Source organism: Canis lupus, chromosome 12, assembly GCF_011100685.1.
Source record: "Canis lupus familiaris isolate Mischka breed German Shepherd chromosome 12, alternate assembly UU_Cfam_GSD_1.0, whole genome shotgun sequence".
NCBI lineage: Eukaryota > Metazoa > Chordata > Mammalia > Carnivora > Canidae > Canis > Canis lupus.
The window spans coordinates 67,785,395-67,810,757 of NC_049233.1; the positions used below are offsets into that span (position 1 = coordinate 67,785,395).

General features: G+C 41.5%; 1 protein-coding gene, 1 non-coding gene and 1 pseudogene across 4 annotated transcripts; 2 read left to right on the plus strand and 1 right to left on the minus strand.

Annotated features, from left to right (window-relative positions):
- Positions 1 to 723: 723 nt before the first annotated feature.
- AMD1 (adenosylmethionine decarboxylase 1) lies at positions 724 to 21,625 on the plus strand. Of its 3 annotated transcripts, none has more exons than XM_038554951.1 (9): positions 724 to 1,188; positions 14,917 to 15,003; positions 15,964 to 16,090; positions 16,644 to 16,746; positions 18,077 to 18,119; positions 18,250 to 18,394; positions 18,683 to 18,775; positions 18,854 to 19,009; positions 19,388 to 21,625. In XM_038554951.1, the coding sequence occupies exons 1-9, from the start codon at positions 1,079 to 1,081 to the stop codon at positions 19,526 to 19,528; spliced, it is 1,005 nt and encodes a 334-aa protein (XP_038410879.1). In that variant the 5' UTR covers positions 724 to 1,078; the 3' UTR covers positions 19,529 to 21,625. The 3 variants fall into 3 exon arrangements, with proteins under 3 accessions (XP_038410879.1, XP_038410882.1, XP_038410880.1); XM_038554954.1 differs by lacking the exon at positions 724 to 1,188 and adding an exon at positions 2,205 to 2,338; XM_038554952.1 differs by lacking the exon at positions 724 to 1,188 and adding an exon at positions 2,386 to 2,603.
- Positions 9,888 to 9,991, plus strand: LOC119874381. The gene has a single exon (XR_005368234.1). It is a non-coding gene; the product is annotated as a U6 spliceosomal RNA (small nuclear RNA).
- On the minus strand, positions 10,393 to 10,513 carry LOC119874363 (annotated as a pseudogene).
- Positions 21,626 to 25,363: the final 3,738 nt, after the last annotated feature.

Here is a 25,363-nt window from a genome sequence, read left to right on the forward strand (position 1 = left end):
ACATGGTCGGAGGTGGGGAGAGCCCGAGCCCTCCCGGGCTGGCCGCCACGTTGCTTTTTCCCTTTTTTTTTTTTTTTTAAAAAAAAAAAAACAGGGAGACAACGCTTCTGGGCTATTGTGTAAACGGGTCGGGAGCTGCGTTCTGGAAGCACATCGGCTAAGGCACGAGCAGCAGAATTCAGCCGCCTCCAAACGCGACCCCCGGCAGCACGCGCGCCACGGGCGAACGTGGAGTTGCAAACGCGCGGCTCCCTTCGCCGCGGGGGGAACGCACTTCAGACAGCGGCCGGGGGCTCAGCGGCCGCGGGGAGCTGCACGGGAGCAGGAGCACCCCGCCACCCAGCAGCGGCCACCGCCCCCGCCGAGCCCCGCCGGCCCTCCCGGAGGACCCACCCATGTTCCCTGCAAACCGGTTGTTTAGGGCAGCGCGGCGCAGCCTCCCCTCACCCCCCTTCGCCCTCTCCCCACCCATTCCGCATCGACCCCAGGCTCCTAATCCCCAACCGGACCCCACAGCGCCGTCTCCCGCCCAGGGGCCGGCGCGAGCCCGAACCGCAGCGCGGCGGGCAGCTCCCCGCGCTCGGGGGCAGGCGGGCCGCCAGCCAGCCGCAACTCCGTAGCTGCTGATTGACAGGCGGCGGCAGCAATGAGCCTCGGGGGCGGGACGTTGCGTCACTTCCTGGCCTTTCGGGGGAGACGGGGTATATAAAGGCGGCGCTCACGCAGCGCCCTCGCTTCCACAGTATGGCCGGCGACATTAGCTAGCGCTCGCTCTACTCTCTCTAACGGGGAAACAGCGGACTACAAGAAAACTGAACTGTATCTGCCTCTATTTCCAACAGACTCACGTTCAACTTTCGCTCACACACACACACACACAAAAAAGAAAAAGCCGGGAAAATTTTATTAATCCTTTTTTTTTTAAAAAAAAGTTAATATAAAATTATAGCAAAAAAAAAAGGAACCTGAACTTTAGTAACAGCTGGAACAATCCGCAGCGGCGGCGGCGGCGGCGGGAGAAGAAATTTAATTTTAGTTGATTTTCTGTGGTTGTTGGTTGTTCGCTAGTCTCACGGTGATGGAAGCTGCACATTTTTTCGAAGGGACCGAGAAGCTGCTGGAGGTGTGGTTCTCCAGGCAGCAGCCCGACGCCAACCAAGGATCTGGAGACCTTCGCACCATCCCCAGGTGGGTGCGCGGGGGCTGGCGCGGCCTCGGAGGCGGGCAGGTGGGGGCGCGCAGGTCGGCGGGCGGGGCCGGGCGGGGTGGCCGTGCGGGGCCCGGGGAGTGGGGGGGGCCGCGTCCACCCGGGGCCGGGGCCGGGGCCGGCTCCTCCCGCCGCCGTTGCTGGGCCCGGCGCGGCCCGGGGGGGAGGGGAGGGAGGGGGGAGGCAGGCCGGCGCGCCGCGTGCTCAGGTAACGTCCCCCGCGGCGTGCAGGGCGGCCCGGGGCCCCGGCAGGTGTGGCGCCCCGGCCGGCTCGGTTGGGGCGTGCCCGCGGGGGGGCGGCGCGGAGGGGGGCGCGGAGGGCGGCGCGGGCGCGGGCCCGGGCCGGGTGTTCCCCGCGCGCTGCGGGTCTGGCGCGCAGGCCTCCCGCCCGCGGTCGGCGCCGGCAGCGTGTGGCGCCCGGGAGGCGCTGCGCAGGGCCGGGCCCCGCCGCCGCCCCGTAACGTGCTCTGCACCAAACCCTTTCCGGGGCGGCCTCGGCCGTGTAACCTGTTAGGGCATCGGCGCGCGGGCAGGGCCCTCCGCGGGGGCACCGCGGAGAGGTCGCCCGGAGGTGGTCCCCGGGCCGGGCCTGCCCGCGGCGCTCGGCCCGCTGCCGCCCCTCGCCTCTCGGCGCACGAGTGCGGAGGAGCCGGCGCGGCCGCCTCGTCGGGGCGGCGGCCAATGGGCGCCCGGGCCCGCCCGAGAGCCGGGCCCCGGGGCGGCGGCCAATGGGCGGCTCAGGAATGCGGGCTGCGCTCGCCGCCGTCCCCGACAAAAAGCAGCCGCGGCCGGAGCGGGGGAGCGCGGCGGACACGTGCCGCGGGACCCCTGCGGGCGGCGGGCGGCGGGCGGCGGGCGGCGGGCGGCGGCGGCGCGGGGAGCCCCCGGGGAGCCCTTCCTCGCGCTCCGCCAGCGCACAAAGGGGGGCTCCCCGGCGGCGGGGCTGCGGCGGGGCCGAGCCGGCGGGCGCTGCCGAGCGGGCCGCGGGCGGACGGCGGGGGCTCTGCCCTGCCCCGCTTCGGCGCGTTTTGTTGTATGCGTGGGCACACGTCGTCAATAAAGGAAGGACGGCTGTTCCTCCCAAGTTCTTAGGGCACAGATGCCACGATAGAAGCTTGAGCCGTTCTGGATGTAAGGAGAGGGGAGAAAGGCTGCTAAAAGGGTCGCCCGCCCGCCCGCCTGTCGGCGTCCGAGCACCACTTACCACTTTTCCTTTGTACTTTCGGCCCCTGAAATCACTGTGGCTCTTAAAACGATGACAAAAGTTGGACCTTCGAGGGCAGAATGTTCCGATTTGTTCGCGATTTAGTGCCAGAACGTTTTATAGACACTAAGCGCCCGTTAAATCACTATTTTGAGGGTTTATATCACATTTCAGTTTTTGTGTATGGAGCAGGTAAGAGCTGAAAACTCTTGTTCATTTAACTGAAGCCCGTTGGCCACCTCTGTAGGAACAACTTCTCTCTGATGTGTCAAGGATGCTCGGTTAGGTTATATACTAGAAGATAAAAATAAGTGAAAAATTGTCAACGCTTTAGGTAAATCCCCTAAAATCAATGGCCTGGCCACAGGGACCCTTTGCTTCGGGTTTCTTGAGGAGTTGGGCGTTGTGGGCCCCAGAGAAGGATTATAACCTAGAAGAGTGATCATAATGAAATGGTTTAAGTGCATTGCCTTGGAATATCCAAATTTGAATTCAGACAGCCTTTAATAACTGCTGCTTGATATCTCCTCGTTGCTAAAATGAAGACCATGGTGTGCCTATCTTCTTTGGGTTGTGAGGATGAAGTGTGTGTATTTTCTTCCTTCCCCTTTCTAAAGCTAACGGGGCTGGAGAAGAAATTGTCAGGTTGTAGTCTAAAAGGCTACACGGTAAAGGGTGTCGTACAGTTTGATGTATTTTTATTTAAATAGAGATTGTGTCACTGGGGAGTTTTAGTTTGTATTGTTACAGTATATTTTTCTGTTACCTATCTTTAGTGGCTTTATTTTTTAATGATAAAAATGTAAAAGCTTCCATATCCCCACTCAGTAATTCCATTAAAATGCAAATAAAGGCAGAATTGGAAGAAGGCATTAACCGACTGAATTAAAAAATACCTAAGGACATGGAAAGGATTAACAGTGAGAAGGCACAAATATCCTACAGGGTCTTCCTATAGATGCTAGATATTAAAGAGATCATAGATGTTCTAGGAAAATGCCCTCTTGCACTGTTTTCCAGTTACTATTGTACCCTCTCCTCCCAACTTCTACACCTGGTTTTGAACTTTAAATAATGTGGAATCATTTAGTATGCATCGTCACTCGAGGCCTCTTGGTCAGCCTTACGTTTGACGTTTTGTGTAGGGTTTAATGTCCATGTACCAGTTTTCTCGCCGTATTGTTAGTGGGTATTTTGAGTAGATTCCACTTTGCTAATACAAATATATTGCTGTGAACAGATGTCATTTAGTGAACAATAAGTATGCTTTTCTGTTACACACCTCGGAGAAGAGTTAAGCCCTAAGGTGTGCGTGTATCCAGCATGAGGGTGCTAGCTGCTCCGTATCTTCATCCAACACTGGGTATTATCTTTTTAATTTTAGCTCTTGTGGGTGTAAAATAGTATGTACATCTCCTCAGACTAATGGGAGTTGAGCATTCTTTCCTATCTGTACTTGCCGTTTGTGAAATGCTGCCTATTCTTTTGGAATGCCTTCTGTTTGTAGGAGACCTGTATTGGGGATGTGTTACAGATCTCTTGTACCCTCCATAGCATCCCCTTTCACTCTGTGGTCTCTTAACAGAAGTGCGTAGGGTTTTTGTTCTTGTTTTTAAGATTTTTTTTTAATTTTTTTTTTAAATTTATTTATGATAGTCACAGAGAGAGAGAGAGAGAGAGAGGCAGAGACACAGGCAGAGGGAGAAGCAGGCCCCATGCACCGGGAGCCCGACGTGGGATTCGATCCGGGGTCTCCAGGATCGCGCCCTGGGCCAAAGGCAGGCGCCAAACCGCTGCGCCACCCAGGGATCCCTGTTTTTAAGATTTTTAGAATATATTTGAGTACCCACGAGTGGTGGGGAGGGGCAGAGGGAGAGAGACAAGCAGACTCCCCACTGAGCCGGGAACCCAACAAGGAGGTGGGGGCGCGGGTGCTCCATTTTTAGGGCTCTGGGATCATGACCTGAGCTGAAGGCAGACACTTAAGCAACCCAGGTGCCCCAGAAGCACACAGTTTTAGTGTATTCCAATTTATCTATATTTTCCATTTTAATGCTTAGCAGGTTTTTAATTTTTTTTAATGACCTACATATGCAACATGGGGTTGAATTTAAGAGATGAGGAGTTTCATACTCTACCCATTGAGTCAGCCAGCTGCCTCTGATTAGCAGTTTTGCATCCTATTGACGATACCTCTGCTTATTTGAGATTAATGAAGATGTTCTTTTTTTCCTCCTAAATTTTTTTTAAAGATTTATTTATTTATTTATTTATTTATTTATTTATTTATGATAGACATAGGGAGAGAGAGAGAGGCAGAGGGAGAAGCAGGCTCCATGCACCGGGAGCCCGACGTGGGACTCGATCCCGGGTCTCCAGGATCGTGCCCTGGGCCAAAGGCAGGCGCTAAACCGCTGCGCCACCCAGGGATCCCCTCCTCCTAAATTTCTTTTGCTTTTCATGTTTAGATCAGCATTCCATCTGGAATTTTATTTTTAATACAGTATGAGGGAATTCAGTGCACTTGAAGCAAAATTGGCTCCTCTTTCCAAGCTTTAACTCCAAGTCAATCTAGAACTTGTTTGTTAAACATTTCCCACTCTCCAGTAGGCTGTTTGGTAGTACCTTAAGTGTAATCTAATCAAATTACAGAACACAGAATCTTTTTCTAACTTCTCAAGAGAGACAATGGGTACATTATATAGTTGTTTTTGTTGTTGTTTTGAGAGCGCTTGGGGGAGGGGCAGAGGGAGATTTTTTTTTTTTTCCCCTAAGATTTTATTTATTGGGAAGAAAGGGAGAGGGACCAGCGGACTCCTGCCAGGTGCACAGCCCAACACGGGGCTCAATTCCCCAGAACCCCAAGACCACGGCCTTGTCTTAAGTCAGATACTTAACCGATTGAGCCACCAGGTGCCCTAGGGAAAGAGGGAATCTTAAGCAGGCTCCATGCACAATGGGGGCTTGATCTCAACCCTGAGATTGGGACCTGAGCTGAAATTGAGAGTCAGTCACTTACCCGACCAAGCCACCCAGGCACCCGTTTTTGTTCTTGGGTTGTGAGATTGAGCCAGATTCTCTGTCCCTCTCTAAAAAAGTAAAAATAAATCAATGGAGAGTGGAAAATCTTCACTGACTCCGGTTGAAGAAAACTGGTTAACAGTATATTGAAGAAAAGCACCAGTCCAGTATATCCAGATGAATAAAGGAGTAGGTGACGTTCTAAAACTGACTTAATTCACACATTGCTTGAAGTTAATGTAAAAGGAAGGGGGGGTGGTAAACTACAGGTTCTCTAGCAGTTTTTTCAGATTTCAAAAGGATGTGAATAGAAATCAGTGATCATATATTAAAATGTCTTAGGGTTGCTGGACCAAACAAAAGCCTTTTATGTTATAGGAAATGGCAGTTATGGGGAGGAAGTCTGTTAGAAAATAAAAATTTTTGCTGGGAAGAAAGATTATTGCTTTTGAATTCATAACCTTGAGCTTTTATTCTTAGTAATGAGGTGGGTTCAGATGGGAAATTGTAGTGGAGGTGAAGAGAGTAAATATTAACTATAGGATGGTTAGAGGTGTATTATTTGCACAGTTAACATGAAACTAAAAACTAGAATCTATACTGTTGACATTGGAAAAAGCCCTAAGGAGTAGTGGGATCAGTAATTTTACATTGAAGAAATTGACAGCCCTTTGCCAAGAAACCTTTTAGTGTAAATGTTTTGAAGTAGCAAAGCTTCTTATTGAATTAAGCTTCTTGTTACATTCTTCACAAAAGTTTTGAAAGACTTTGAACTGTTGTCCCCAAACCACCCTTTCTTTGTACGTGTTGAAAGTAATAATCAACTGAATGTAGCAGTAATTATACTAATAGTGATTTAAATTTTAAAGCTTGAGAGAGAGAATTTAATACTGTAATTAAAATTAGCACTGTGTATTTTCAGTTGATTTTTTTGAACAAAAGGGGAAGGCTTTTATTTTTCTGGATATCTGAACTAATTGCCCCTAACTCAAGGGAAGGGTATACTCAGAATTTAACTTCTGGTCAATCTCAGCTTTGATAGAGAGTAATCTATTTTAGGATGATGTTGGCCCAAAGACTAATAACCTTGGGTAAGGTATAGAGGCCTGAATGTAATGTGGTAAGGGGAGAGTCACTAAAATTAGGCTGTTACCTAAGGTCGCAGCTCAGGGAAACTTCACATAGTTGTGTGACTTTTTGGATGAATTACTTGGTAAACCTGAAACCAGTTTTTATTCACAAGGAGGCCTTTAAAATGCAAATTTTTAGGCACCATCTGCAGCATATCTGACCTACTGGATCTGAGGTTAGGCTCCAACTCTGGGTGATGAGAGTGATACTCTGCTTAATGGGTTTCTTCCACCTGCCAGCAACATTCTGTTCCCTCAGACGTTTACTTTATAAGATTGTGATTTAAAAACATCTTAGTTTGCCATTTTTAAGTGGGCAGTATTGTAAGTATATTCACATTGTTTGTGCAACAGTTCTCTAGAACTTTTTCATCTTGCAAAACTGAAACTAAAGCCATTAATTTCCCCTCTCCTCTTCCCCATCCTTGGTAACCATCTTCTTTTAGGATTTTGACTACTTTAGATACTTCATAGGAGTGTGAGTGCTTCCTAAATGGAGTCATACAGTATTTGTCCTTCCATGATTGGCTTATTTCACATAGCATAAGGTCCTCAAGATTTATCCGTTTTATGTACATACCACATTTTATTTAGCTGTTAATCCTTTGATGGGCATTGAGGTTGCTTCCATCTCCTGTCGGTTGTGAACAACAGTGTGGGTGTGCACATACATCTGCCAGACCTTGTTTTGAATTTTTTAGAACTGTACCCAGAAGTGGGATTACTAGATCAGTCAGATGGTAGTTCTATCTTTAAGGTTTTGAGGAACATCCATACTGTTTTTCTGTAATGGCTACATCACTTAGTTATTTTCAAGATTTTTAAATAATCTCTGTATCCAACGTGAGGCTCAAACTCACAATCCCATGTCGAGAGTTGCACACTCCACCAACTAAGCCAGCCAAGCACGCACCATTAGGTTTTTACTCTTAGGGAAGTTCCTTATATATTCTGGAAGTTTACCTTTTATCACCTATATGATTTGCAAGTATTTTCTCCTGTATTGTCTTTTCACTCTGTTGAGTACTTTCCTATGAAGTTAAGTTTGATATTGTCTCATTTGTCTACTTTGGCCTTTGCCGCCTGTGCTTTTGTGTCATATCCAAGAAAGCATTGCCATATCCGGTGTCCTGAGGCTTTCCCCTATGTTTTCTAGGACTTTTGTAGTTTTAGGTCTTGGTTTTGGTTTTTAACCTATCAATTTTTGTAGATGGTGTAAGGTAAGGATCCAACCTCATTCTTTTGTGTGGACATTCGGTTTTCCCAGCACGCGCTGGATGGCTTTTTCTCCCAATTTGTAGTCCTGGCACTTTTTGTTGTAGAAGGTCATTTGACCTGTGGCATTTACTTTTTACATACTACATTTTAAAATGTAGTCAGTTGTCCCTTTTGGGTTTTGTTTGATCAGATAACCTTCAGAAGTCTGTCGTTTTAGTGCAATCTTTGCCCTTGTAAATGCCCCCAACTTTTGTTTTTATTAAAACACAGATTCTTTAAGAGAATTTCAAATATAGTAAAATAACCATTAATGCTTTGCAATTCCCGCGTGGTGATCTAAGTTTATTCGATCCATGTACTGTTAATAGTAAAGAGTATCCTATTTTGGGGGGCACTTACTGTGACCTGGGTGTGGCTAGGATCCAGTAAACCTTTATTTACAAAACAAGGCTTATTTTCCTGGGAGAAATGTGATAAAATAATTGGCTAAAATTCTCAGCTGTTTTTGGTGTCGGGTTTTTCACCTTTCTCTTTATATACATGTATAGCATTGTATTGACTTTTTCCATTTTCTTTTACATCGTGCCCTTGGTTTCTTTTTTTGAGCCTGTTAGCTCTCAAGATTGTCTTTTTGGTTGTTTACTCAGCTATGTTTTAAGGTGTTTTAAAGCAACAGCATTCTCACATACCATGACTGAAAAAATGCTAGAGGGTTTTTATTAGGTGAGGAAGAGTTTGTTGCAAAATTTCTTAATTAATGGTGAATGAGTGTAAGAGCATTTTGATTTTCCTCAAGATGGAATAAGCACACTCTACAACTGTCTCTTGTATTTACTAAAAACCTTGGACAGAATGCATGGAACAGTGAGGACTTTGAAAATTAAATGTTAGCAGGTGAATTGAGGAAGGAAACCATAATTCAAAATACCACTGAAACAACTGTGATTTCTTCTGTTCTGTTCTTTTCTTTTCATTATCTCTTGGGGTGGTCTGAAAAGCTGCCAGAAACTGGTAACTGCACACTAGGTACAGACAAAAAGAGTTCCAAGAGAGGTCCTCTATTTCTGGTCTACAGAGAAGGAAGGGGGCTGGGCCTTTCTGGCGCCTTCCGGTCAGAGAGAGTAGGGAAAATCCTTTTTTAAATTTTTTTTTTTTATTGCTTTGCTTTTTGTGTATATGTTCTACCGATAACACTGGCAGTCCTGTGTCCACACTTGTGGCCAGACAGATGCCTAAAACTCCAGGTGCAGGAGGGACCCCTTTTTGACCAGAGTGAAGAACATCAAGGATATCTCTATTCCTCTTTTCCCTTTTGTCGTTTACCTGTTTGGCCCCAGAGGGACAGATAGTCCTAGGCAGCCTGCTGCAGGTGAACAAACTAAAACCTTGGCTTCCTACCCAGAGGACCAAGAATTGGGCCCCCCACCCTGAATCTGGTCAACAAGATTATGGGGAGGAGAGAGCGGTGAAGAAAGTGATCCCGTAAAGATTTATATAAACCCCACTCAGCTGCTCCTGTATACATCTCTGATCTTAAACAGTATGTCAGAGGTCTGGAAAACTGATAGATCACCTCCCCAGTCCCAGTCTGGTCACTGGGTGACACGAAAGCAGGGCAGATCTGAGCACCATGACAAGGGCTTTTGTAACTAAAATGTGAAACCATAACATAACCCAGAGAAGCTGAATAAAAACTTGAAAACTGAGCTTAACAGTTTCAGTTGCCTGCTAAAACAATTTGTAAAATCAAAATGCTCCATAGGATTGAAACAAGATTTAAAATTATGTAACATTTAACAAAACTAAAAAACAAAAATAAAAAAAATAAAAATAAAATAAAATTATGTAACATGAACAAAATGCTCAGGATGCAGTTGTAAATTGCTCAACTTACGAATGACCAGGAAAATTCTCAGCATCCCTCAAAGGAAAAAGACTATATAGCCTCAAGGGGATGCAAATCAAGCTTTAGAAACAGCTGTCATAAACATTCTATAAGAAGAGTGAGTTCGCTTAAAAGGAAAAGACAAAGTCTTAGAGAAATAGAAAATGGAACTTTAAAATGCAACAGGAAAATAACTACTGGAATAAGAAGTTTCCTGGGTGAGTGCTCACTTCAGCAGCACATATACTAAAGTTGGAACGATACAGAGATTAGCATGGCCCCTGCGCAAGGATGACATGCAAATTCGTGAAGCGTTCCATATTTTTCCTGTTTAGGATCTCTCATGAATAAATAAAATCTTGAAAAAAAAAGTTTCCAGGGTGGGCTCTAGTAGAACGGAAATGGACAGAAGAGTGAATGAATATGAAGATAGATCAGTAGGAATTACCCATTCTGAACAACACAGAAAAAAGATTGGGGGCAGCAAGTGCCCCACAGGTCTCTCGGGTTCTGTTCAAACAAAAAAAATTAAACATGTCTGCATCAGCAGATCCAGACAGTGTGTTTCAGGGAAAATAAATCACATCTAGGTTCATTATAATAAATGGATTCTTATAACTAAGTTATTTGGCAGTGAAACGAGTAAGCTCCATTTATGTAGATTAAAATGAGATGGCATTTCAAGTGGAATATATAATCAAGTTTGTTAACAAGATAATTCTGTTAAAGGAGTTTATCTTTTCAAGAACTTGCCTTCGAAATACTTGAACTATTACAGTGACAAACAATAGCAATAATCGCGCCTCGGATAAACCTCATTGGCTACGATACTGCCACTGCGCAAAGCTACAGTGACAAACAATAAAGGAGCATGTAACAATTTTAGATTTAAAAAGTTTAAGGCTGGGACGCCTGGGTGGCTCAACAGTTAAACATCAGCCTTTGGCTCAGGTTGTGATCCTGGGGTCCCGGGATCGAGTTCCACATCGGGCTCTCCCCTCAGGGAGCCTGCTTCTCCCTCTGCTTGTGTCTCTGCCTCTCTCTGTGTTTCTCATGAATAAATAAATAAGATTTTTTAAAGAACTTTCATATTTGGGCAGCCCCCGTGGTGCAGCGGTTTAGCGCCACCTGCAGCCTGGGGTGTGATCCTGGAGACCCGGGATCGAGTCCCACATCGGGCTTCATGCATGGAGCCTGCTTCTCCCTCCGACTGTGTCTCTGCCTCTCTCTTCGCTCTCTCTGAATGAATGAATAAATCTTTAAAAAAAAAAAAAAAACTTTGATATTTGATCTGGTCTGGTGGGAATATAGTGAGGTGACTTGAGCTAGAAGAAGGGTGCTTAGGGCAGGGGTTGTGGGTAGGGTGAAGTCCATTACACCAGTATGCAGAACAAGGTTTACATGTGTGTCTCAGCATAATTACAACGCTCTCTTTTTCACTCTCATGGGGCTTGATATGGTTAAGTTTATGGTGTCCTGTTTATAGAAAGTGGTTGGTGGAAAAGCCCCCATGTGACAATACAGAAAATGGGGGTAGAGCTGGTTACCTTTATTTATTTCAACTGTTCTTCTGATTCATTGTCTTTATATTATAAAATCTGAGTCAGGGGATCTCTGGGTGGCTCGGCCATTTGGTGCCTGCCTTCAGTCCAGGGCATGATACTGAAATCCCAGGATCGAGTCCCACATCAGGCTCCCTGCATGGGGCCTGCTTCTCCCTCTGCCTGTGTCTCTTCCTCTGTGTGTGTGTTGTGTGTCTCTTGTGAATAAATAAGAAATCTCAAAAAAATAAAATCAAATCAAATCTGAGTCAGATGAGAAAGGAGATGCCAGGAGATCTGAAGATTAGATAATAGTTTATTCTCTGGGAGTAAAAAAAGATCTCTCTCAAATGAGGACTAAGTACTGTTGAGAGGGGTAAAGTGACTATAAAGTGACTATTACTGAAAATAAGGAATAAAAACTTAGAATGAGAGATCATTAGCGCTTTACCCTCTTTTGCCTACCAGAATTCCTCATGCTCACCAGGCAAGAGAATGGAATATTTGGATGATCTGACCTGCCTAGGAAAGAACTTTAAAAGAAATACTAATAGGGGATCCCTGGGTGGCGCAGCAGTTTAGCGCCTGCCTTTGGCCCAGGGCGCGATCCTGGAGACCCAGGATCGAATCCCACGTCGGGCTCCCGGTGCATGGATCCTGCTTCTCCCTCTGCCTATGTCTCTGCCTCTCTCTCTCTCTCACTGTGTGCCTATCATAAATAAATTAAATTAAATTAAAAAAAGAAATACTAATAGGGAGTTTCCCAGTGAAACCCCCACATGGCCTTTATGGAGGCTAACAGTAAACAAGCCCCATCCATGTGTATATAGACTTTTTGACTAGCCAAGTCTTAGTACCCTAATCTTGGCCAAGAATCACTCAAAAGAAATGTTGAAACAGTTGGGGGAACATCTGAGGATAAGTTAATGCATAGAAAACCAAAGCAAATGAAAAAGCAGACAGCTTTTAAATCCAGAGAAAAACAAAGTTATACAAGAAAGAAAACATTACGGAACATGATTCAAGTCGTAATATACTGTTGTTAACACTGCTGTATGATACATGAAAGTTAAGAGAATAAACCCTAAAAGTTCTCGTAGTGGAAAGATTATTTTTTTCTGCCTTCTCTTTTTATTGTATATATGAGACGATGGATCCTAACTAAACCTTTTGTGGTAATCATTTCACAAATGAGTAAGTCAAACCCTTAGGCTGTACACCTTAAACTTACATGCAGCAGTGTATGTCAGCTATCTCAGTGAAACGGACTGAGGGAGTCTGCATGAATAAGTGACTGTAACTGGAAAGGTAGCGTGTCCAGTGAGTGGAAGAGAATATTTATTTGCAAGAGTGCTGAATTCTAGTGGGAAGTCATTAGGTAAGATCTGATTTTTTTTTTTAAGGTAAGATCTGAATTAAGTAAGCTCTAAAGAGAGACCTGTGTGCTGCAGAATTTTACTTAATGCTTATAGTGGGTATTATTATTATTTACCTGTATATTCGGTGCTTGAATTTTTACCATTGAGTAGGTACATTATGTATGCATTATATAACTTAATCAGTTATATGAAGTAGGTTTTATTGCCCACCAGATATAAAGAAACCAAGCACAGAGATATTTTAATTGTAAGAAATGTCAACAACAAATTGTACCATTTGAAAAATTTGAAACAAACTGCAAAGATGTGGCCCAGTCTAATGTGTATTTTTCTTTTTCTTTATGTAAACAGTCATCAGCACCCTTTTAAAAGAAAGCTAATTGTTAGCACTTAATAAACATTGCTTGGCCAAAGCACCTGGGTGGCTCAGTCATTTGAGTGTCTGACTCTTGATTTTGGCTCAGGTCATGATCTCAGAGTTGTGAGATGGAGCCCTATGTCAGGCTCCACTGTCAGCAGAGAGTCTGCTTGAGATCCCCCACCTCTGAAAAATAAAAATAAACTTAAAAAAATCCTTGGTTAAAGTTACAGGCAGATAGGCTCTATAATCATTAGCAAGCCTAACAATTGAGTTTTTTTTTTTTTTTTTTTCAGGTAAGTCTCAGTACTGTTCAATTTAACGAATTTATCCAACTTAGGAATTACTGCCTTCTGTGATAGGTCATATAATTGCCTGTTGGGCCAGTAAACATTTTTTTTAGAAAATGATGAAACAGGCACAAAATGCTAACAGGATTGACTGGCACTATGCTTGTGGGTGGTTTGGTTTTGTTTTTTAAGTAATCTCTATACCCAATATGTGGCTCAAATTCATAGCCCCCCGAGATCAAGAGTTGGATGCTCTCCCAACTGAGCCAGCCAGGCGCCCCTGTGCTTGATTTTTAATACAAAAGACTAAAACATACCTGGTTTTGTGCTGGCTGTGCTGTTGAGGATTTCTTCTACAGAGTCTTAACAGGATAAGAAAACTAACCATAATGTGCTATTTTCTTGGGTATACAGGAATGACCTGTCAAACATTAAGAGCCTTAAAAATATTTCAAGCCTTTAATTTGGTAATTATAAGCTTGTCATGTGGAATTGTTTCATAAATATTTCTGTTTATAGTGGACACACTAAAGAGGAAGCACTTCTTAGGTCTCAATCAGATAAAATTAAAACTAATTTCTTTTGTTATGCCCATTTGACTTCCTTTTTTTTTTTATTTTTTTTTTATTTACTTATGATGGGGGGGCGGGGGCAGAGACACAGGCAGAGGGAGAAGCAGGCTCCATGCACCGGGAGCCCGAAGTGGGATTCGATCCCGGGTCTCCAGGATCGCGCCCTGGGCCAAAGGCAGGCGCCAAACCGCTGCGCCACCCAGGGATCCCTTGACTTCCATTTTAGTCTATTGCCTTATACTACAGACTTTTCACTTGTTGGAATGGGCATATTTTTGAACCTGTTAAAGAGTTGTATAATGTTGCCCAAAATCTTGATGTTGAATTGCCAACAAAAACCATGTTTCAAGTTTCTGATAATTCTAGACCCCACTAGGTATGATTAGCTGCTAATTTGATGGAAAATAGTATCTAAACAGTATGAGAGCTCTAGCTTTATACTAACAGGCCTTTAGATCTTTTTGCCAATCAGTGAAGGAAATAATGCTTTTTAAATTGTAATTCCTCCAGTTAAGATTGAAAATCTAAGACTGATAGGCAAAAGAAAAAATCTCATTTTTACTTAATATCTTCACTTGCTTGTGGGTGAAAGGTAAAGATTTTCCTTGGTTTAAGGGCCTTTTAGGGATCCCTGGGTGGCGCAGCGGTTTGGCACCTGCCTTTGGCCCAGGGCGCGATCCTGGAGACCCAGGATCGAATCCCACATCGGGCTCCCGGTGCATGGAGCCTGCTTCTCCCTCTGCCTGTGTCTCTGCCTCTCTCTCTCTCTCTCTGTGACTATCATAAATAAATAAAAAAATTAAAAAAAAAAAAGGGCCTTTTAAACTTCCTCTGCAAGTCTTATTCATTTTGTCTTTTTTTTTTTTTTTTCCTGAGTAAATTGTAAATGGCTTTTAATTTCCTTTTCAAGTTTGCTCTTTGTTACTCTGGATATGTCAGTATAGATAGGTTTTTGAAATAAAAATGTTACTCAGAAGCTGGAACAAGAATGTGACAACAAATATACATGGTTTAAATTGTGTTAGAACACTCAAGTTTAAGAGCTTTGTAATTTTTACTCAAGTAGGCAAGTACTATTACGACTTAATCATCCCTTTTTGTTAAATAATAGATCTGAGTGGGACATACTTCTGAAGGATGTGCAATGTTCAATCATAAGTGTGACAAAAACTGACAAGCAGGAAGCTTATGTACTCAGGTGAGTTCTGCAAAAACAAATGTTAGCTACCTAGTTTCAGTCTGAATCCTACTTTACATGGAATAGCGAATTGTTCCTCTGGATCTTAGTAGTGTAATCATTTTTACTTTATTTTGAGAAATAATAGTATAAAATAAAATGTTTATTTTAGATATCCCTATGTGGTATGTTTTGAAGTCTCTCCTAATACTAATAATAGCTCTTCAAGATGATTGCTATCTTTACCTCCTTAGTTAGTTAGCAGGAAGTAGCTGTAAAAGAGAGTAGTAGAATAGTATTATACCTTTATTCTCAGCCCCAGATAGGTCTTTTTTAGTATATGCCTCTCAATATCAGAACTTCAAAGTGAAAATTGGCTTCTCTGTATAAATACAATTGTTATATATGAAAGAAAGCCATTCAGCATGCTTATTAGGTACAAAGCTAATTTATTCAACAAAAGCAATTATACATATTATAATGAACCTTGTGGCTACTGGATTGAACAAAGTGCCTGGTTATATATACAGATGTTTATCAAATGCTTAGTGTGTGCCAGGCCTTGGGAATATAATGAATAAAAACAAATTCCTTTCCTAAAAGAGCTTATTACCTAATTGGATGTTTGCAGAAATGTATGTCCGAGTGGGTGGTACAGCTGAAGTAAAGTATGATTTTTAGTGAATATCCTAAGATAGGTGAAGTGAGGAGGAAGGCTTAGAAATAGGAGGAGGTTTGTGTAATGAGCTAATATGCTTTATACTTAATTCAAGGCCTTTCTGTGGGTTCTGGAAGTTTTAAAATGATTTCTGTATAATAGAAAGGAATACAGTAGTTAGTGTGTCCTTTTGGCTTCGCATCCTTGATCTTGACAGTGAAAGTTAGTAGATTTTACATTGTAGATAATCTAGTAATAGATTTAATTGCATCTCAGTAATACATTAAACATCCTTATAACATTGTGACTTTTTCCAAATGCAGTGAGAGTAGCATGTTTGTCTCCAAGAGACGTTTCATTTTGAAGACATGTGGTACCACCCTCTTGCTGAAAGCACTGGTTCCCCTGTTGAAACTTGCTAGGGATTACAGTGGGTTTGACTCAATTCAAGTAAGTAATCAGACATTTTATCTTTTTCCCCCCATGCAAATGTTAGGGCTCTGTAATATGCATTTGCCTAGTAAATAAATTTTCTATACTTAACTGCTTAGTTGTGGATAATCACTGACTCTTGAAACTAAATGCATACATGCTCTCAAATATTGTTGCTTCGGATCTGAAACTACTGTTCCAGAAATAAAGTACCTTGTCTCTACAGTTGCTATGACCTATCATGAGTAGGTTGAGTAATTTTTAAGTTTCCAGAAACTCAAGGGATGTATGTGGTCTACGTTCTTCATGGTTTCTTGAGATTCTTCTCCACAGCTTAAACAAAGTGTAACCCTTTCTCACGGATGTTGGTCTGAAACCTTGCTCTAACAAAGTGGCCATTTTTTATTTATTGGCCAGCAAAAGACCACTTACCTTTTAAACATATTAAATGGGAAATATGTTAAATTTCATTGGGGAAAAAAACAGATTTGATTTTGATACGTATATGCAGAAAATAGTTGACTAGGAAAGGTAATAGAATTCTATGTTCATGTGAAGTTATCTTTTTCAGAGCTTCTTTTATTCTCGTAAGAATTTCATGAAGCCTTCTCACCAAGGGTACCCACACCGGAATTTCCAGGAAGAAATAGAATTTCTTAATGCAATTTTCCCAAGTAAGTTTAAATAGAATTGAAACCCATTTCCTTATGTCCTTTCAGAGATCTTTTTATATATGTGAAAGCATATGTATCCAAATATGGTATGGTGCATTATATAGTTAAGAGTTATCAGTAAAAGTTGATTACAAATTTAGAGTGTGTGTGCACACCAGGTCAATGTTGTTGAAAAGATGGAAAAAGAAAATGAATTGATCACTTGCCAGAGGGAGACATCTTTGTCTTACCAGTTGCTCTAATTTATATCTTACTTAGTGATTATGAAGACTTTGTTCCCTTTGTCCAGAAAAATGCATAGTGCCTTCATACATCCATGCTAAGATGCTGGTCTGTGTTAAGAAACTCTGGCCTGGGCAGCCCCGGTGGCTCAGCGGTTTTAGCGCTACCTTCAGCCCAGGGTGTGATCCTGGAGACCCAGACCTGGATCGCACATCAGGCTCCCTGCATGGAGCCTGCTTCTCCCTCTGCCTGTGTCTCTGCCTCTCTCTCTCTGTGTGTCTCTCATAAGTAAATAAATAAAATATTTTAAAAAGAAAGAAAAAAAATTCTGGCCTGGCATTCTATTTAGGAATTGAGCTGGCTTAAAAATGATCAGCACAGTGAGATCATAGTGTCACTTCAAACAAACTGGCAAGATTTTCTTCCATTTACTAAGCTTTTATTTATAGACCTTCCTTTTTGAGCTTCAAGGTCAGAGAACTTAAAGGTTATCTAATCTAACACCGTTATACCCTAGATGTGGCTGAAAACCTAGGGTGATTTTACTAACTTGGCACAAAAGCACTCCCAGGCATGATTTAAGATTCCCACCCCTCCATCACAGGCATGATTGAAAAGAAAGTCCAATTTCTATCCTATTCTTATCTACTAATATGAAATTATGCAAGGCTGTATCGGTGCTGAGTATAATGTAGTGTAAATATCTCCTAGTTAATTTACTATGTTGAGTGGGTCTTTGGGACAACAATATGGAAAAGAACATTACATAAAATGGCATGTACTTAAATTGGGAATGTAGACAAATGGGTGGTCAAATTCTATTTCTTTAGTGGAGTTTTAGGGAAGAGTGAACCATAGTTTTCTCAACACTCAGACTCACTCACTGTAGCTGAAGTATATCTCTAGATGACAGTAAAATATTTTTAGTAAAATATTTTTTTAAGGGATGACAGGGGGCATCCTGCCTACTTGTGAACTCACTTCCCTTTACTGATGACATGTCTAATAGGAGGCAAGTGCTATCTATCACCCTAACCATTGGAACAGTGGGGGCAAAGCTATCTATTAAATGGAGCTGTTAAAGTTATTTTATGTTCTCCCTCAACAGATGGAGCAGCATATTGTATGGGACGTATGAATTCTGACTGTTGGTATGTTGGACATAGTTTTATCATTCTGTGTGTGTGTTTCCTTTTGGTTTGGTTTTGTTTTTGGTCGTTACAGGATTTATTTTAAATTGCCATTTGTCATTTTTAGAAACTACTTTTTATTTTTGTATAGGTACTTGTATACTTTGGATTTCCCAGAGACTCGGGTAATCAGTCAGCCAGATCAAACCCTGGAAATTCTGATGAGTGAGCTTGACCCAGCAGTTATGGACCAGTTCTACATGAAAGATGGTGTTACTGCAAAGGATGTCACTCGTGTAAGCATTTTCAAGAATAGTTCTAGATTTGGGTGGCTTGGCGGTTAAGCATATGCCTTTGCCAGAATTCCAGGATCTAGCCCTGCATCGGGCTCCCCGCAGGGAGCCTGCTTCTCCCTCTGCCTGTGTCTCTGCCTCTCTTCTCTGTGTCTCTTAGAAGTAAATAAATAAAATCTTAAAAAAAAAAAAAAAAAAGAATAGTTCTAGATTCTTCCTGAGCACTAAGTATTTTAACTCCTTCTCAGTTTATTTTTCAAATTTGTATGTAATCTGTCTTTCCTTTCCCAGGAGAGTGGAATTCGTGACCTGATACCAGGTTCTGTCATTGATGCCACACTGTTCAATCCTTGTGGGTATTCGATGAATGGAATGAAATCGGATGTAAGTGATATTTTCCTTAATAATTATTAAATATTTAAGTGTACCTTTCCATTATTAACCTAAAACTATTTCTTTAAGGGAACTTATTGGACTATTCACATCACTCCAGAACCAGAATTTTCTTATGTTAGCTTTGAAACAAACTTAAGTCAGACCTCCTATGATGACCTGATCAGGAAAGTTGTTGAAGTCTTCAAGCCAGGGAAATTTGTGACCACCCTGTTTGTAAATCAGGTAAATTGTCTTATTCTCAATAAAGTCTTACATAGGAAATGAGAATAGTGAATCGTGTCATAATACGTATTCTAAGGTGGCATATGTCAGATATCTAGAAGTATTGCTGTTGAGGTTATGAGTAGAAGAGATGCTTTCTATCTTTGTTTAGACTTGGTCCTTGATTTATATCTAGCCCAATCAATGAGTTTTTTTTTCCTGTTTAGATGGGCAGATGGGAGGGGAACAACATAGGATGTCCTACTCATCTACCCATGAGACAGCTAAAACATTCAAATGCCATGTTTGTTCAGACAGTGGTCTTAAATATTTATTGACTGTTTGAAAATAACTTCTTCAGATTATAAGTACTAATGCTTAATTTAAATTTCTCCCCAGAGTTCTAAATGTCGCACAGTGCTTTCTTCACCCCAGAAGATTGAAGGCTTTAAACGTCTGGATTGCCAGAGCGCTATGTTCAATGATTACAATTTTGTTTTTACCAGTTTTGCTAAGAAGCAGCAACAACAGCAGAGTTGATTAATAAAAATGAAGAAAAAACGCAAAAAGAGAACACACATAGAAGGAGGTGGTGGCTGCTTTTTAGATATTGATATCGGGGGCCATGCTTTCCATAACCACCACCTTGTAGCTGCAGAAAGCCCTAGATGTAATGATAGTGTAATCATTTTGAATTGTATGCATTATTATATCAAGGAGTTAGATATCTTGCATGAATGCTCTCTTCTGTGTTTAGGTATCCTATGCCACTCTTGCTGTGAAATTGAAGTGCATGTAGAAAAAACCTTTTACTATATGAAACTTTACAACACTTGTGAAAACAATTCAATTTGGTTTATGCACAGTGTAATATTTCTCCAGGTATCATCCAAAATTCCCCACAGACAAGGCTTTCGTCCTCATTAGGTGTTGGCCTCAGCCTAATCATCTGGGACTGTTCTATTAAATTGCTGCCAGGATTTTACATCCAGTTACCTCCACTTTCTAGAACATATTCTCTACTAATATTACTGAAACCAGTTTCTACTTCATACAGATGTTTTTTGCAACAGCAATTAAAGTTTATCTTCCACAAGTCAAGTCCTCTTAAGAAAATGATTGCAGTTATCCATTTTGTGTATTACTATTTTAACATTATTGCTTCCTGTACTTGTACTTCCTTTATTTGATTTTGTTCCTCACCATGGTGTCTTGCCTCCCAACCCCCCCTCAATAAAGCAATACACTGTTAACACTGTGGGTTTATACTAATCTTACACCCGGGAGGGGGAAGGGAGAGTGGACCCTGGGCTTAATTTTCTCTTAAGGTCAAGGGAGTTTGGCCTCCTTTCATATTGACATGGGCTCTTTTGGGAGATAGTGACAAAAATAAACCTGTTGATTAGGAAGGAAGACCCTTAAAAATCTACATTAGGGTATACTGGGAGAACTGTTCCAGACGCTACGCCATTGTGTGTTCCCATTAAATGAGATTAGCTTCTCACGAGTACCATGCCTTTTGTAATTTGCTAAGTAGTTGTAGAAGAAAAAAAATTTTTTTTTAGAAAAAAATTTTTATCACTAAGTTTGTTAGCAAGGAAATTAAGATAAAGGTTATATTTACAGGATTTAATAAGTCAGCTCAGATGATTCACATTTTACTTTAGCAGCTATCTCCAACCATTTTCATTCACAACTTAACATAAACTGGTTGAAAATGGAGTCTGTCTTTGCCATCTTGTGGCTTAAAGTTCTTTGACTTTGTGACGCATTATGATAGTGTTCTAACTTTAATCTTTTCTCTTCCTGGTGTTCCTTTCACCATGAATTCATAGCATCAAGTGAAACTTCCCAGAATGAGAACTGTTCAGGTTATTCTGACATACACAGTGAAGCAGAATGCTATCAAGAAGACACAAATTCCAAACTGGTCAGTGGGAAATGACTAGAAATACAGGCTTTTAGGAGTTTGCATCTTTTAGCTATATTTGCAAATACTGAGATTTAAGCAGCTGAGAAACAGCAAAGTTGACTAAATTTTTTATATTCTTGTCCTCACAGTTTTTTGATTCTTTCTGGATTGATGCAGTGATGTTTTTGTTCCTTCCGTATTTATTAATGAAACACTTTTTTAGTGTTTCTAAACATAAAATCTACTTGGTTTGAAATCAAGTGGTTGGAACACAAATTTTGACTTTTATTTTAAGCATGTTGATTTGAGGTTTCATTTAAGAAACTTTCAGTCAAATGGATCAGTTTGATTCTGTAATTAGCACACGGTACCTAATGTTTCGGTACTGTTTTGAGGACCAATGCTCAAAGTGGATTTTGTTCTTGAACAGTGTCCCAGTAGATTTGATGACATTTGTTGGCTTGAGGTCTGATTTTTTTTTTTTTTCTAACAGATTTAAGATTTCTATCTAATGTTGAAAAACTGCACAAATTTGTATGGAATAAAGCCTAGAAAAATTAAAGCTAGATTAAATAGTAATCGAAATTAATCCTAGTGTGTATGATAGAGGAGGGAAAATTTTGGTGCCATAATTTCTCTCTTCATGGTGTTGGACTTAATTGAAATGTATTTCTGTATCACAATTTAAGCTTCAATAAAAGTTTGCTTAATCCATTGTCTAGTGACATTCAGGAAGTTTTCTGTTGATGTATTTTTTTTTCTTTTTTTTTTAATTTTTATTTATTTACTTATGATAGTCAGAGAGAGAGAGAGAGAGAGAGGCAGAGACACAGGCAGAGGGAGAAGCAGGCTCCATGCATCGGGAGCCTGATATGGGATTCGATCCCGGGTCTCCAGGATCACGCCCTGGGCCAAAGGCAGGCGCCAAACCGCTGCGCCACCCAGGGATCCCCTGTTGATGTATTTTTTAAACAGTATACATGACCCAAATACTAGACATCTACAATTTTTGTGATTTTAGGAAATTGATACTTGATAGTTATTTTCTAACATTTGGAAGAGTAATGATGAAGACAAGAAGTAAGCTCTTTAAGCTCCTGGGTGAATGAGTAATTTATACTCAGATTTAAACATTGTTTTGTTTAGTGGCTTCATAAGTGAAGCTTAAAAGAAATAACTGGGATATATATCAAAGAGTAGGAAAGGTAAGTAGTAAGAATAAGAAAGTGCATTTGCGAGTTCGGAGTTAAAAGTTTGAAGGTAAAATGTTCTAGCCCTTATTATGGAATAGGCTCTTAATGATGGGATGGGGAGGAGCAAGTCGTAAACATCCTTTATTTCATTCACTTATTTGGCTAACTAGAACAAAGTTACAAGCCTGATCATTTTTGCCATGTTAGGTACATATCTTTTTTTTTTTTTTTTTTTTTTAAGATTTTACTTATTTATTCATGAGAGACACAGGCAGAGGGAGAAGCAGGCTCCCTGCAGGGACCCTGATGCGGGGATCCCGGGACTCCAGGATCACACCCTGGCCTGAACGCAGGCGCTAAAGCGCTGAGCCACCCAGGGATCCCCAAGATATATATCTTATGATCACTTATTTGGCAAAAGTTCAGTTCTTCAGCCTCTTGTGTCTACAATAATCTGAAAATCAGAATCTTATAAAATGTATATTCAGATCTCAGGAAAGGCGTTTTAGAGAATGTTTTCTGAGAAGTGACTGAAAAAAGGGTGGATCTTAGAAAACTATAATATGATATAGTATTATACCTCCAACACCAGATTCTTTTACAGCAACAGGTAAGTGATCGAGTGGATTCAGACATATATGTCGCAAATGTAGTATTACACTGTGAAGGGGTAAAGGACCTTACTTTGATTGTCCTGGCCAGATAACTGTCACCAATTCCTGACTCCCCACCTTCAAATTTGATGTTTTCATCCCCCCTTTTAGTCCTGTTAAAATGGAAACTGTTCTTTTGGAATCCATCCCTTATACCTTGAGAGACTGTAACAGCTGTCTGCGAGGATTAGCTAGGACTCCAGAAAATAGGTGAGATTTGTAATTAACCATTTTATTTGGAGAATCTTCAAATATACAAGCAATATAGTACATTGAGTCTTCATATCCTACCTTAAATAGTCCTGAATTCTGCTCTGGTTCATCCATCACATCTTTTTAAGTGAGATTTAAAGTTGAAATATGCAAATCTTAACCACAGTTCTAGAAAAGGGATACACTTTTTAGCTCTCAGCCTTATCAAGACAAAAGGTTCATTTAACCCTAATTAGGCAACTCCCGCAATTTACTCCCACTCTCAAGTTAACTATTTATCCGATTGTTTTTTCACTATAGCCTAAAGCCCCATAGGGGATGCTGGTCTCAGATGTTACATTAATTGAATCCAGGTATACATAAAGTGCTTTTCACTTGATAAAAAGTTTTCAGAGGTTGAACCATGTATTTTTGCCAAGTAGGATCCATTGTGTATGAATGTACTATAATTTTATACGTTCTGTTAAACATACTGGTTTCCAGTTTTTGGAAAACGTGAATAAAGCTGCTATGAACAGTGCATACAGGTGTTTTTGTGGCTTCTGGATGTGTAGTGCAATCTTAATCTATTTCTCTGAGTACTGAATATGCTCTTATATCTTTACCCACCATTATATTCTTTGAAAGTGTTCTGTACGTTTAAGTTAGGTTGGCTCTTTATTTTGGATACAAGTTCCTTGTCTAGTGTTTTGCAAATGTTCTAGTCTGATTTGCCTCTTCATTTTCCTGATAGCAACTTGATGAGTAGAAGTTCTTAATCTCAAGTCTTGATTTATCAACTTTCTAAATGGATCTTTTTCTGTCAATAAATCTACCTAGCCTCACATTGTGGTGAAGCTTCTTAATTTTGGGCTTTTCCATCCATCATCTGTCTCAGATTTCTGTGTGGTGTGAGGTATGAACTGGTTTTTTTTACCCATGTGAACGTGCAGTTACTCTGGCACTGTTTGTGCTTTTACCATTGAATTACTTTGGACACCTTTTATCTTATTTGACTAGTTCTTGACTGCTTGGGCTATTCCACGGTTACCTGTATTTCTGTGTAAATATCACCCAAGGTGTGGGGCTTAAACCCAACACCCCAAGATAAATAAGTCTCATCTTCTACCAGCCGAGCCAGCCAGGCGCCGTTCAATTTCTATTTTTAAGGAGCCTGGGGCGCCTACAGTGGCACAGTTGATTGAGCATCTGACTCTTGGTTTTGGCTCTGGTTGTGATCTTGGAGCAGCGGGATCAAGATCAAGCCTGTGTCAGGCTTGTTAAGTGTGGTATCTGGGTTTCTGTCTCTGCCCCTCCTCCCCTGAAATAAATCTCTTTTAAAGTATAGATAAAGTGGCATAATAAGCCTGATTGGATTATTAGGGTTGGATAGGGTCCACTTAAAATTTAACTTTTCTCGGGTTTTGTGTGATCTGTAGGACTTTGATGAATTCAAATATTTTAGGTTCCTTGATGCTAATGCCATTTGAATTTTCTTTCCAGTTGCTAATTTATAGGTAATTTAAATTCTTTTTATAGCACCTTGCTAAATTCTTAATGCAGTGGTCGGGACCTCTAATACCTGTAGCATATAGGAAATAAGGCAGATGGCGGCTTAGGTGAAGAAAAGACCACTAGGGAGCAAAATTCAGAGAGGTACTGGGGTGCAAGTGGGCATCTGAGAATACATCTTTTCATTTTGCTCACTAGGGGTTTTGCTTGCCTGAGTTTGTAATGTTCCTCTATTAAAGTCCTCTACATAGTCTCATATTTATAGTTTGCTCATTTTCTCAGGAATGGATGATGAATTTTATCGGACCTCCCCCTCCCCCTTTTGGCATCCCTGAAATGGTCCTACGGTTTGTCTTTATCTGTTAAGATAGTATTGCTGTCCTCGGGGGAGTTTAGTAATGGAACTTTGAAGCAGGCTCCCAAACACTTGGGGCAGAAATGTCTTGTTTAAACTGCCCAAGGTTTTACTTTTTTTTTTTTTAAGTAGGCTCCACACCCACGTAGGGCTTTAGCTCAACCAGGAGATCAAGAGTCACATGCTCTATTGACTGAGCCAGCGAAGCACCCCCTCTGACTCATTTTCTTAATCACTGTGTGGTTGTGGCCTCAACCTTTTTCCTTATCACACTCCCCATACAACTTGGGAATTCAGTTATTTCACCTTTATTTACAACTCAATTCCCCAACCCTCATAGCACATTTGCCTTTTTAGCCTTCATCTTTACAATTTTTAGCAGTAAAGGGTTGAGGTGAACCCTGGAAGTTAGAGAAGTCTTCACTAACCCCTTGATGTCCTTGACCCTGGTTCTCTGGCATCTCCTACTCAACTATTTGCCTAGCCCTTATCATTTTGCAGGGATTCAAATCCCTGCAAAATGAGGTTGAAGTAATGAAATCTTAACACTCGTGAGGC

Coding starts and splice junctions, on each gene's coding strand:
- AMD1 (XM_038554951.1), top strand. CDS start 1,079: ATGGAAGCTGCACATTTTTTCGAAGGGACCGAGAAGCTGCTGGAGGTG. Junction 16,747..18,076: donor TCTTAATGCAATTTTCCCAA/GTAAGTTTAAAT, acceptor CTCCCTCAACAG/ATGGAGCAGCATATTGTATG. Junction 18,776..18,853: donor TGAATGGAATGAAATCGGAT/GTAAGTGATATT, acceptor TATTTCTTTAAG/GGAACTTATTGGACTATTCA.